Source organism: Dreissena polymorpha, chromosome 9 (assembly GCF_020536995.1).
Source record: "Dreissena polymorpha isolate Duluth1 chromosome 9, UMN_Dpol_1.0, whole genome shotgun sequence".
NCBI classification, from domain to species: domain Eukaryota; kingdom Metazoa; phylum Mollusca; class Bivalvia; order Myida; family Dreissenidae; genus Dreissena; species Dreissena polymorpha.
In genome coordinates, this window is record NC_068363.1 from 98,635,771 (window position 1) to 98,649,584 (window position 13,814).

General features: G+C 34.3%; 1 protein-coding gene across 1 annotated transcript; it reads left to right on the forward strand.

Annotated features, from left to right (window-relative positions):
- The first annotated feature begins 3,092 nt into the window (after window positions 1-3,092).
- LOC127846303 (uncharacterized) lies at window positions 3,093-6,666 on the forward strand. The gene is made up of 2 exons (XM_052377470.1): window positions 3,093-3,218; window positions 6,097-6,666. Exons 1-2 carry the CDS (start codon window positions 3,093-3,095, stop codon window positions 6,664-6,666), a joined length of 696 nt encoding a protein of 231 aa, XP_052233430.1.
- The last annotated feature ends 7,148 nt before the right edge of the window (window positions 6,667-13,814 follow it).

Genomic DNA, 13,814 nt, shown 5'->3' on the forward strand with positions numbered 1-13,814 from the left:
CACAACTGAGGACCCCTGATACGCAACTGAAGACCCCTGGTACGCAACTGAGGACCCCTGATACACAACTGAGGACCCCTGGTACGCATCTGAGGACCCCTGGTACGCAACAGAGGACCCTTGGTACGCAACTGAGGACCCCTGGTACGCAACTGAGGACCCCTGGTACGCAACTGAGGACCCCTGATACACAACTGAGGACCCCTGGTACGCAACTGAGGACCTCTGGTACGCAACTGAGGACCCCTGGTAGGCAACTGAGGACCCTTGATACACAACTGAGGACCCCTGGTACGCAACTGAGGACCCCTGGTAGGCACTGAAGACCCTTGATACACAACTGAGGACCCCTGGTACGCAACTGAGGACCCCTGGTACGCAACTGAGTACCCCTGGTACGCAACTGAGGACCCCTGGTACGCAACTGAGGACCCCTGGTACGCAACTGAGGACCCCTGATACGCAACTGAGGACCCCTGGTACGCAACTGAGGACCCCTGGTACGCAACTGAGGACCCCTAGTACGCAACTTAGGACCCCTGATACACAAATGAGGACCCCTAGTACGCAGCTGAGGACCACTGATACACAACTGAGGACCCCTGATACACAACTGAGGACCCCTGGTACGCAACTGAGGACCCCTGATACACAACTGAGGATTCCTGATACACAACTGAGGACCCCTGATACACAACTGAGGACCCTGAAACACAACTGAGGACCCCTGGTACGCAACTGAGGACCCCTGATACACAACTGAGGACCCCTGATACACATCTGAGGACCCCTGGTACGCAACTGAGGACTCATGGTTGTGGCCTGCCAACTACGCTCTTCTGTCGATAAATTAAAAAAATTGCTTTCTTAACATATCTTTTTAGAGGTCATATATTATTAACATCAAACAGCGCTTCAAAAATATCAATGTCAATTTTAACGTATACCAACTGAGCATAGAACGTTGCATTGTGTCTGGTACCAGTGGTATCCGAGTTATCACCATCCTTTTCCAGTAGTGGATCCCTTCAATAGATTGTGTGGGTGGTATTCGCCAAACCTTATGGACAACAATAGCGATTATGTAGTTTGAGACCCTCCAGGCGAAAAAAAAACGTCAAATAGCTTAACTTTGCGCCGAGCTTAATATGTGAAGTTAGTAACATCTACAAAACTGGTGTTAACAGCGTTCCTGTAGCTACGGTCTTGTGTATGCAAGTTTGCGATATGAGAGTGTCTTAATTGACAATATGAGTTGTACTGCAATCCAGACTGTAATGTACCTAGATTCTTCGGCTTCACCCAATAAGAACGTTGGTATAATATTTTTCCCGAAAAGTTGGATATGAATAAGTTAAAGACGGCTATGATTTGAAAAAACAAATTAATCAAACCTCTTCGTTATTTAACCTCCAAGCCGATGTTAAAAGCATTTAACAGGGGCAATCTGCGAAGGTCTTAAATGGAGATATTCCGAGGAGGGTTGTAATTTATTATTGTGAATCAGCAAGTGTTATCATTGTTGGTAACATATTCGAAACACACTTGCTTTCATTTAAACTCAAATATTGCAAAAGCAATAGACTTTCGCAACACTTCCACTGTGACTTTGTGTATATATCACGTGGCGTGCCGAGTTTTAAAACATGCCTTAACATAATGATCTTCCTCTTTCATTCGAATGGCGTTGACCATCGACGATTATTGAACAGTTGATTATTATTGTTTACATTCGGGATTATCATGCGAACCGATACTGGTTGCAATAACGTTTAACAAATGCATAAAGGCATGTTTTAGTCAATAAATTGAAAAGAAATTCTACCAGTAAAATTATAACACCACAATAATAATTCAACGAGACAGCATTTAGTACCATTAGTGTATGTTATATATTTTATTTAATCTTTATATAAAAATAAATGTAAAAATAACGACGGGACATCTTTTTGAATTGGTAAACATGGCGTTCACCTCTGAAATAACGAAAGCTTTTATAAATGTTTTTCCATCTTTTCAGCCTAAAGCGAAACAGATTAAATGTTTGGAACATTTTTTTAGCAGGGAGAGACATTATTACTAACCTTCCTGTAGGTTATGCAAAGAGTTTGGTGTATCAGATAATTCCAATGTTGTTGTCAATTGTGAAAAAAGATGAACCGCAAGCGACGATATTAGTCATCTCTCCATTAACAATCATTCAAAATGACCAGATTGAAACTCTGAAAAAGTATGATGTAAAGGCCTGTAGGCTTTCTTACCATGAATGTGATTGAGAAGTAGTATTAAGTGTTAAGCTTTAAGTATTACACCTATAGATACCGTGCATTATGATTATTAGAAATAGTATGAAGACTTCTTACCAGGAGACTTTGTATGCCCTTTTGTGACTATTTAAAACCCATATTTTCAACAAAATAATATATATATATATAACTTTTTGTTTGTGGCATTTAAACATCTCTTTATGTATGGAATGTATGTATCCCGGAAAAGTAACCTTTTGAAAAAAACTACTAATCTTTTGGTACTAATAAATCTGACCCATTTATAGTACTTTCAAAATCACACACGGTATCAACAGTTATAAGTAAAATCAAGATATCATTAGTTGATATAATGGACCAGCGTTGTTTTAACCGATATGATAAGTGTTTTTTTAAATGATCATAACATTCATATTACATTAATTTTAAGTGGGGGAATTTAACACTTTTTAGTAGATCCAGCAATAATTGTTAATAAGTACATGTAACATTTACTGCCTTAATTCATTGTATGACGTATTTCAAATTTATTTTTAATACTGCTAGAATAAATGATATTTTAGAATAAATGATAGATATCTATATAACAAGTATATGCTTTGCTGTACTGATATAATGCCATTGTAATTGTATTTATAGTCAGTATATATACCATATTATTATTATTCAAGAAATATAATATATATATATAATAATCGATAATTATACCAGTAAAAGTAGTACCATCTTACTTCCACTCGGACTTGACCAAGAGTGAAAGAAGACTTATTATTCACATCATATAACCTGTAAGTTAGCAACTATTGGTATATTTATTTACAGCTAATGGAGAAAGATATGATCCAGAATATTGCAGAAGGGGAATTCGCAATTGTGTTTGCTCATCCTGAAGCAATTCTTAACACAGTCAGTGGAAAAGACTTGCTGAGCAAAAGACAATTCATTGATCATGTAAAAGGGGTAGTGATAGATGGATGTCACATTGTAAAAGAATGGTAGGTAACTAAGTAAGATTCAAGATTTTATTAACAGTATTTTTAGAAGGTCAATTGCCTATGTGGACAGATTTTAATACATGCACTATGATAATAACATTAATATACATATATACATTATTTTAACAAGCACTTGAAATTATGATTAAGCGAGGTTACAAAACGTTTAAAATAATAATGACATAGATAGTACAAGCAGTGTGCGAAATTCAAATTTAAAAGAAATATCCCAAATTCTTGTACACATGTATATAAAGTTTCAGTGAAAGAAAGTGGAGTTTGTAAAAAAAAAATCAAAGGTTTCTCTATCAGTGTATCAATATTCCCTGTTTTAAAAGAGCACTCGGTACCTACTTTCACAAGTAATCGCCATAAACACCACATGGGGTAATGGATAATCCACTGATAAGAGAATAGCATGACGCGCGTAAAGATTATTCTAGCCACATTACACAGTCAATTAAATGCAGACAAGGATGTATCAGGTAACTTTCCAGTCGTCAAACTGTGATGTTCATCGCCCAATCGGTTACGCAAATGCTTATGAGGGCGGGGTTAACTATCGACCATTATTTTTGATTGACGTCGGGCACGATGTTAAAGTTTATCGCAGCTAGATTAGCAAGAATTTGTACCATTTACGTAATAAAAAAGTACATTAAAGACGGTTTCGGGCATCATCATCAAACCTTTTTACTATAATTAATTGTTACCTATGACTATTGTAATTAATGCAAGAAATTAACTGAAAGTAATAATTACTTTTAGCGAGTAAGTTGTGCAAATAACTCCCGGTTACAATTATGCGATAACAATTTAATTCCAGTACATGTATATTTCATCATGTCCATTTATAACGTTTTTCTGGCATTTATTCGACACGTAATGCGTTAACAATTTTTCGTTGAATTAATTACGCACACTAGTATATTTTTCTTCCGATAATCAATACTTAGAAGACTGATGATGGCAGCCGGCCGTAATCCTCGTGAATTTCATGCATAATTCCGTCAAAACATTTATTCGACTTAGGTGTTTAAACAAATTATCGTTAAATTCATAACGCAACTGTTAATATTTATTAAAATCTCAAATGGGAATAATTAAATTTGTAATCCGAAACCCTTTCCCGTAAGTCGACGTTAACGCGTTTTAAATCCGAAACACACTTCCGAATGTAAAGTGTTACCGCAACGTTAAAATATTCTTGCTTTAAATTAGTAGTGCAAATTTATTTCGTGTCGAATCTTTTTCTCAATAAAAAAGAACGCGAAAATTATGCAGCATGTACAACGTCGCGTGTATTGTTTTAACAAGCACGCAACACGTCAGAAGATGGACGCATGTTCAGAGGATATATTTCATCAAATCTATAAATAGTCACTTTAAATTAATTTGATATTTTAGAAAAATGGCAAGGTTTGTTCAAAAGAAATTATTGAGAGCTTTTATCGTAAATATTTACCAGAAAGTGATTTATAAAAAAGGAATAAACGGGATTATCGGATAATAAATAGAAACTTGAATAGTAGTAAGTATGCAGTAATAGAGTCGGGTTGAAACGGATGTATTGGAGAATTGTTCGAGTCAGGATTTTACTGTCAGTACGGGAAAGTTTTAAAACAATTAAACAATATAAAAAAGTATAAATATTTTTAAATGACAGGGGGATATTTTGAAGCGTCATAGCGCACCAAATGACGTCTTTCGACGCTGTTTTTCTTTGAGTTAAAACGCACCACAGAACGTTAATTGACACGTTAAATTTAAAAAAATCAACGTCGGGAGGGGACACCCCTCCCCAACCACCCCTATCAGCACCGGGGCGCCTGACAAAAATCCTGTGGAAAGCACTGCCCCATAGAACAGTCAAAACATATATCCTCTAAATTTCATATACAATTTATAAGCCTTTGTAGTTCAATGTAAGAACACTTCCCCTGGGAAGAAATCTGGGTTCAACTCCCAGCAAAGGCCATAATTTACACATGTGTTATTTGGAGGATAAAATTCTTTTGCAGGGCATTTGTTTTACATAAGTATATTTTGATCATTAATGTATTGATCATTTCTTCCAAGAATGATTCTTATTGGTATTTTTTTCCCTTTCATTATTTTTGCACAAAGACAATTTCAATAGCTAAAATTAACCGTTGTGATGTAAGTATACATGTTTACTTATATATGTACACCATTTAATATGGATTCAGTCAACTTCATGATCAATGTTTTGTGCTTGAGCTGTGAGTGCTTTTACAAGTTAATGATCACAGAAGAAGTAGACTACTACAAATTCTAGATTGCCATTAAAAATGGAAACTTCACTGATGCATTTAGGTTTGTTTTAGACTTTACCTTATGTTCACTTAATTCATGTATATAAAATTATGTTCATCATATTTTCTCTTTATAATCTTCAAAGCACCCTAGACTGTTATTCTAAAGTGTTTGTTATAAAAAGTTCCAAAAATAATGATGGAATAAAATGAATGCTACATGTACTGGCACAAGTGTTGATAATAGCGATGTTTATCTTGCTCAGCTACAACATCAGAAATTATTTCCAATTTTTTCTGTCATGTGCCTGTGACCTGGTCGCCTAGATTAAAGACTAGCTGTGGCTTTTCTATGCAATAGAAATAATTTATTTTCTATTTCAATAAATACTGATATTGATGGTTCTAAACATGTAAAAGATAACTCTAATATAGGTATAATATTGCGACTTTTGTTGTTAAAATCTTCTTTCATTATTAGGGGAGAGGAATTCAGGCCTTTCAAAAACTGAAGACTCTTCCTGTGGTGTTTAATGATGTCCCATTTATGGCATTAAGTGGGACATTACCAACCAGTCTGATGAAGGAGCTGCCAAACATATTGGGTCTCAACAACCCCATGACACCCCAGAAAGCCCTGACCGTACGAATATATTTCTGAAAAAACTTCACAAGTCGAAATCTGGTGACACTAATGCAATTTATGAATCAATTTTCAAAACAGAATGTGATGACCTTAAGAAAGACCCCTACAATTATCCTGTTACACTCCTGTTCATGCCTTTGTACTATATAAGCCAGGCAGCAGCATATCTTAAGCATTTGATTGGAGATGGTGATATAACAACGTCTTGCTATGCAGTTTTGTTTTCCAGACAAGACAAAGTTGTTCTTAAAACAACAGGTGAGGAGCTACAAATAAAAAATCCCCGAATAAGACTGATTTTAACATCATCAGTTGCTGGCATGGGGTTTGATCCCCCAAGTGTGAAGAGGATAATTCATGCAAGATCACCTCGTAACTTGTCCCAGTACCTCCAGGTCGAAGGGGACAAAACAGTTCTGCAATTCTTAATTACAACGAAAGAGACATTGCCAAAAATATCCATGGAATTCAAGAAGGCATAGTGCAGTATTGCAATAATGAGGAAACATGCCTCAGGGAATTGTTGTTAAAACCATTTGGATTTTCAAAATTACCAGGAATTGCAAATGAAAATTGTTGTTCATTTTGCCTGAATGAAGACCTTTCAAAATTGGACAAAGCTGGAGCATTTGATAACAATGTTTGAATTGTAATAACAATTTCATTTTGTATGTGCCCGACACAACAGGTTGGTGGTTGGTTTGCAATTTGACAGGTCATTTCAGAGTTAATAAATAAAATGTGTGCTATATTTTTTAAATCCATTTTTAAACCATCAAATTCACACACAAGACAAATCAAACCATTGACAACTTGACTCTAAAAATGTTTATTTCTGTATATATTTATCAGTATTGTTATTGCAATCCACTTTTATTTTATTCTGAAAAACAGTACACCCCATTCTATTAATGCAAAAATCAGTGTTTTTATTTTCAATTATGTCTGTTTATATATCACAGTGGAGAAACAATCTACCGATCTCAAAATTGTGAATTCTACATTAACACATTTTAAAATGAACATCTGACAGAAATCTAAATTGTATTGAAGTATGTCAAACTTGAAAAGCATGCCACATCGTCTACTGAATTGCATGAAACTGATGTGTATAATACATTTTTACTTTTTTTTCCATTTTTGTGCATATGTAGGTGACAATCACATACATCAACTATTTAAATATTAGGACAACCTCTTTGGTAAAAATGATTTTACCATATTTTCCAAATTGATACCATCAAACCCATGTCGTCTTCTGAATGTAAAAAAGTGTCACTGACATTTTGAAACATTTTTAGGAGAAGCAAAAAACTGTTTAATTAAAATAAGAACATTTCTCCGTATTCCAATTTCTGTATTATAAAGTTATTTTAAAAACAAAACATCCAAATTGAGATGTAAATCTGGCAAACAATTAATTATTAAGAAAGAAGCATTTACAATAATTTTAACGCTGAGATATTTTGACTGCCAAAAAAAAAAAAAAAATAAGTGCTTTTTATGTATTTTGGAAAATATGTACTCCTGAAAAATTTACAAAATGCCAGTTACATATGTTATAACATTCAGTAGACAACATATTTTATGTCTTGTTTTGCACTGGAAAATAATCCAGAGCTGCCATAAAACAAATAATACTGAATTAAAAAAATCACATGACTAACCTGTTGGTAAATGTACATAAACTGTAAGTCTTCAGTGTACGGACAGTACATATTTGTGTTCTACATAAACATGTGTTCTTGCAATGAGTAGTTGTGAATGTACCATGATATTAAATTACATGTTATTGATATGGTATTTTGTTATGCATATTTGTTTTTGCTAGGCAAACATTAATGTAGTTCAGTTAGAATTATACATGTAGTCCCAATCAACAAAATACTCCGCACATTTGACGTAAAAAGTATTTCTTCTGAAAACTGTCGTTTATAAACAAACACTTTGTTTTATGTCTATATTTAGACTATCTTAATTCAAATGGAATGCACACTGAAGGTTGCATAAAGTACTGTTAAAACTTGAGCACAACAACCAGCTATCCCAATACAGAATATATGTCATATAAATGTTATCAAAATGATGTGGGTTTTTTTTTTCAATTTTTAAGCATTTTTTGCTTGCATTGTGGTTAATAAGATGTCCATAACAAACAATTTCAAAACTCTTAGTTTCAAATCAACTAATATACAGGACTGAGGTTTAAAATTGTAGGGCACACTTATTACGTCACTCCATGTAACACACCCTAGCAGTCATCCCCAGACGATTCATGGTCAAAATTGATAGTATGTCTATAAAACAGCCTGTCTACTACTTGCTTGATGCCGAACTTAAGATCAACAGAGTTTATTTTCCTGAATGGTAAACACAGGACATCTGGCATGCCTTTACACACTCGTCCGATTGTTTTAGAAAACGGTCGCAAGTCCCTCAACGAATTGGCAATCAATTCATTATCCTTTATTCTGGCTAGCGTTTGATGCCCACTAGAAACTTTCCTTACTGATGTGGAAATCTCTATTTTATCGAAAATGTCGGACACAGTGTCTGCGGCTTTGCAACTTCTTTGAATTGCTTTTTGCACCCAAAGCCCTGATTAAATCCTTTTGGTTTCTTACAGAGTTTTGTTGTACAAGATCACTTTCAATATTTCCTGCAGCTCCACCTCTCAGGTTAACAAATGCACCTTCCAATGTCCTAATTGTTTGCATAGGGCTCATGCAGTACTCACACTTCAATACAAAGACCGGACACTCCTGAAAATGTTTTTATAGTCTGAAGTTTGAGAAGAAAAACTGTGCACAGACCATTAGGCAAGGAATTATTCTGGCCACATCTCCTTCTTTAACAATGTCCTCAAACATCATCAGGTGCATATACCAGTGACAGAGATTGCAACAGTAATTATACACAGTATCATCTGTGACATTGGACACCACATCATCAGTCTCATGTACATAGTCTAGATAGGCAAAGTGGTCAAGGAACTGTCGCAATGAATTTAACAGTGATTCATAGGTTTCGGATTTTGACTTCACCAGCTGAATAACATTTCGGGTGCAACTGGAATCAGGGTTCTCCATGCCAAAGAACTCCATCAGCTGCTCCTTCACCATCTGTTTACCTGCCAGCGACAGGAAATTGTGATGCGCTTTAAAGGCGCCCTTAACCTTTCCATTTACATCGCTCCTTTGCAACTTGCCCCTGTGATGGTATAGGGTTCCAGTTATCTCAGAGTTTTGGAACTGAACAGCTCTTTAAAGCATTTCTTAAAAAAAACATGACAATGTAATATATTTTATACTTGTATTACTATTCAAAAAGTGTATGAAAGTATTCCACATATAAAAAAACCCCATTAAAATGCTTTGAACCTTTGCTGAAGAAAGCATTTTCTGGTATAAACTAGCAGTTTAAAAAAAAACTGTCCTCAACAAAGAGTATGGCCCACTTGTGTAAGTGTTGGATATCATAGACATTAGTAAAAGCCATAAATTTGATGATTTTTTTTTTATTCTGGACTTGTGAATATAAACAACCAAACAATAAAATTAAGAAAAAAAGGGTGAACAACTTTGGCAATATTTAAAGAGTTTACTGCCCTTATGAAATGTGTTCTCCTTGTATTTTCAAACATGCACACCAACTGTTTCAGACAGGTTTATTAATTTATAATATAACATAAACAAATGGCCATGATAGCTCTATATCACTCACCCAACACAAGTTTTGCAACAGGCTACAAAATCAACAGTGTTTTTTTTAGAATATGTGTCAGTTTTCACTTAAGTATGCCTTAGCATGATATGCAACTCTTAAAACAACTTTGAAAGATCTTAATTTAAGGCAGTTGACTCACTCAACATTCCTTCGAAGTTAAAGCACTGTTTGGCTAGCAGTTTAGGCGCTAACGTTGACATGAAAATGTAGACGCATGGTGATCAATGACCTACAAAACTTGGTCAAAACAGCTCACCATGAGCACTGTGTACTCAGGTAAGCTAAATAATTTGACAGCAACAAGGTTGATAAGTACCTCCAAACAGTCCTGCTTGATGTGCCATAGCTCTATTATGAAAGGGTGGGTATCTTCAAACCCCTTTTCTGGTGAGGTAGCTAAGGAACGAATGTGTTTCGCTTCCTCTAGACGCATACGAGTTAATTGATCACCACCAACAGGGACTTTATAGGACCGAAGAAGGTCAGTGGAGCCTGTTTAAGGAAAGTTTGTGATGCTTGACCCTGAAGTTAATTTTTGTTTACATGCAAATAATTGTGTATTTATCATTAAAATGTTAATTGAAATTTAGTTTGTAGCATTTCAACTGCTACTTACTGATGTAAACCTGATTAACGCACACAAATGAATATTAAAAAATATATAATAATGTGCTGAATACATTAATTTTCTGTCATTTACTAGTATACTGACGTTGGCAGTAAATAAGAATCTATCAAACTGGGTATAATACCTGTATCCTAACTGTCTGCAAAACCTGCAGTGATTGGAAGGTCAAACAGAAACAATAAGAAACTTGAACAATAACATCAAACTGTAAGATTTATGTGCACAGTTGTATCTGATGTGGTAAGATTTATCATTGTACATAACTTTGATTTATGGGAATGCTCTATGCATCAGTTGCATTAAATTTATGCATTTAAAATAAATTGCCTTTCAATTCACTATAAACTGCAGATGACTTAAAAAAAGAAGGTTACATCATACCTTAAAAACACAACTACTTGCATTATAGTAATAACAACAAGAAAATAATAACAAATAGCAACATTCATGCTGAGAACAAACTATATATTGAATAAATAGAAAATACGAAAGTCAAAGATAATCTAAATAAATTAATATTCATGAATATATTTTGCATGTTCAGTAATGCTTAAAAATTATTTGAAAAAAATAGGTTTGTTTCATTATCAGCATCTTACATTTGCATAGGACAGGGAAAATTGGAATGGCAAAAATGAACAGCAGCTTTTTATTCAATATTCATTTTCTTGATGATCAAGAAGTTGGAAGATTCTAGCCTAGGTCACTTTCAACTGTACTTCAAAGAGATTTTTATTTGACAATACTTCACTGTATTAACTGCTTAATGTGCTATGTCTTCTGGAAAGTATTAAACAAATAAATAGATTGACAGACTTACATATTGGCTACCGATAAATGACTAGCAATGCATGGTCTACATACACAAACCCATTCTAATCTTTATAGACTCCAATGGTACTTGACGTCTAGAAAGGTCTTATAATAGTCCTGTTTACTTTCCAGTATTTGGAAATTATTATCTTTGTGTATTATATTATTTAGACTCTATTGACAACAAAAGTAAATTTTGCACAAGCACATTTGGTAAACACCAGGAATTATTCAGTATTAGTGTATTGATTAGAATGGGCAGATATGAATGAAGAACAAAAATTCCAAATTCATAACAGAAAGCAAACATATTTACATGCAACATAACATATACATACCAAATGCCTTCATGTAAACATCACCAAGGGCCTGTTGATACTGGCCCAATATATCTATACAATCCTCATGCTTGGCCTCATCCTTAAGAATGATTGGTAGCTGTAAAACTTCAGATTTTTGCCTCATCTCAGCTTGGTAAGGATGAAAGATGTGGGCTGGGAGCACCTTTTGAAGCCAGGAGAAGTCTTTAAACTCATCCAGTATTCTTCTTGGAGTAAACAACATAATAAACAATACAAAATAAAATACAGTAGTCACAACTATTTTCTATACATAACACAAGGTGCCTGAACCACGTGACTTTTTCGGCTATGTGTGGGACAATCGGATGTAAACAAAACGTCGCTTCAGGTAACGTTTTTGATAATTTCTTCATTATTTCAAAACCATTTTCAAAAAACAAAGACTAGTGCCCGGTCATTGTCAAAAGACACAACTTTGGTAAGTTTGCGCTAAACTAATTAAGTAATTTTTCCCAAAAAGAGCAACCGCGCACTTGAAAACACACGAAGTGAAATGCTATATGTGGTATATTTTTTATTCGATCAACAAAAACGTTGATTACAATGTTGTCGAGGGTTTAAAAAATAGGGCGGACATTGTAATTGTTCATAGAGAAGCTACATACATTGTATGTTTGCGCAAAAACATCTGATTCGGAGTGTGTGTATGAAAATGTAATGATGATATGTGTGGGACAATTTTTTTTAATGCTATGTGTGATATACAAACTAAACCAGGGAATCGAAAGATTGACATTAACGTCAATAATATTTAAATTCTGTCTGAATAACAAAAGTTGGTCTATAAACATTGTTGGTAGTGTTTTGCGCGCCTTAAATATGATAATCCTACGTTCATGTTACTCGAAATTATCATGATTGTCGATAACTTATATTCATATTTTGTTTACTTTTAGAATGCCATTTGTTTGCGAACGGTGTGGCAGAGCGGTCAAAACACGGTCGGGGATCTCCTAACACAAAGCCACCCACTCACGGACAGGAAAATAGTTCCGTTGGGCAAACTTTTTCTTGTTTTTATAAAATTGGTTGTTACAAAATGTTGAATTTTCAGTGAATTGTTATTGCCAACTAATGCACTTGTTTAATACACAAAATCGTACGGATTGTTTGTGCAAGATGTCATGTAAATATTGTTGCAACAAAACTAAAAAAAGTGTTAGTTGTGTGTTTTTTAGCAGGAATGTGTAGTTATTTTTGACAGTAACGATGGTTATTAAATAAGCATAAAGAAATCATACAGCATTTTGAAACAAATAGACACTAGGATGAATAACATTTTTTTTCTGGAAAATCACGTATTTGTATTTAAATCCTATTGAGCTATCTGATATATCACGCATGCTATTTTTTTTAAAGTTTAACAGTTTATTTCATTTGTATTTTGTTCTTTTCAGGGAGATTAAAGTATTTTTGGAAGCACCTTCAAGAGACGTACTGATATCTTGATCAATTAAAAGTTGTTATATACAAACATGTATAGTATATGTTCCAAAGTTTAAATGACTGTTGTTTTATTACCAGATGGTGCAAGTATTGCAGGGAGAGAAAACAATCAAAGTAAACATTACATAAACATTTGACATTTCAACAAATTTAACAACATTATATGATTTAATGTTAATTACTTGGTGCAGTGGTAACAAGATCTTACAGCGCCTTTTCATGACCGGGGTGAATGAGTATTTTCATTAAACATCTCAAACTATTTTCAGTTATTCAGATTCCATTTGAATTTGAGTAAATTAAGTATTGATGCAATTCAATATGTTTGTTGATATAATAACCCCCACAAGTCAAGACGTTTTGGCGATGATAATTTCTTAGGACTTAATTGGAGCAATTCATATGTTGGAATAGCAAGATTTGCAAATTCATAAATTGACTACAATTTCTTTGTGAAAACTAATGTACTTCTTTATGTTTTTGGTGCTTTAATTTCTATTGTTACGTGTGATTGCTAGTTATAAAGTAATGGTATAATTAATGACGTGTTTATTTTGATATACTGAAGATATTCATATGGAGATAATATTGGAATAGACCACAAACAAGCATTATTGGATTCGAAGATGTTTATATGGAGATGATATTGGAATAG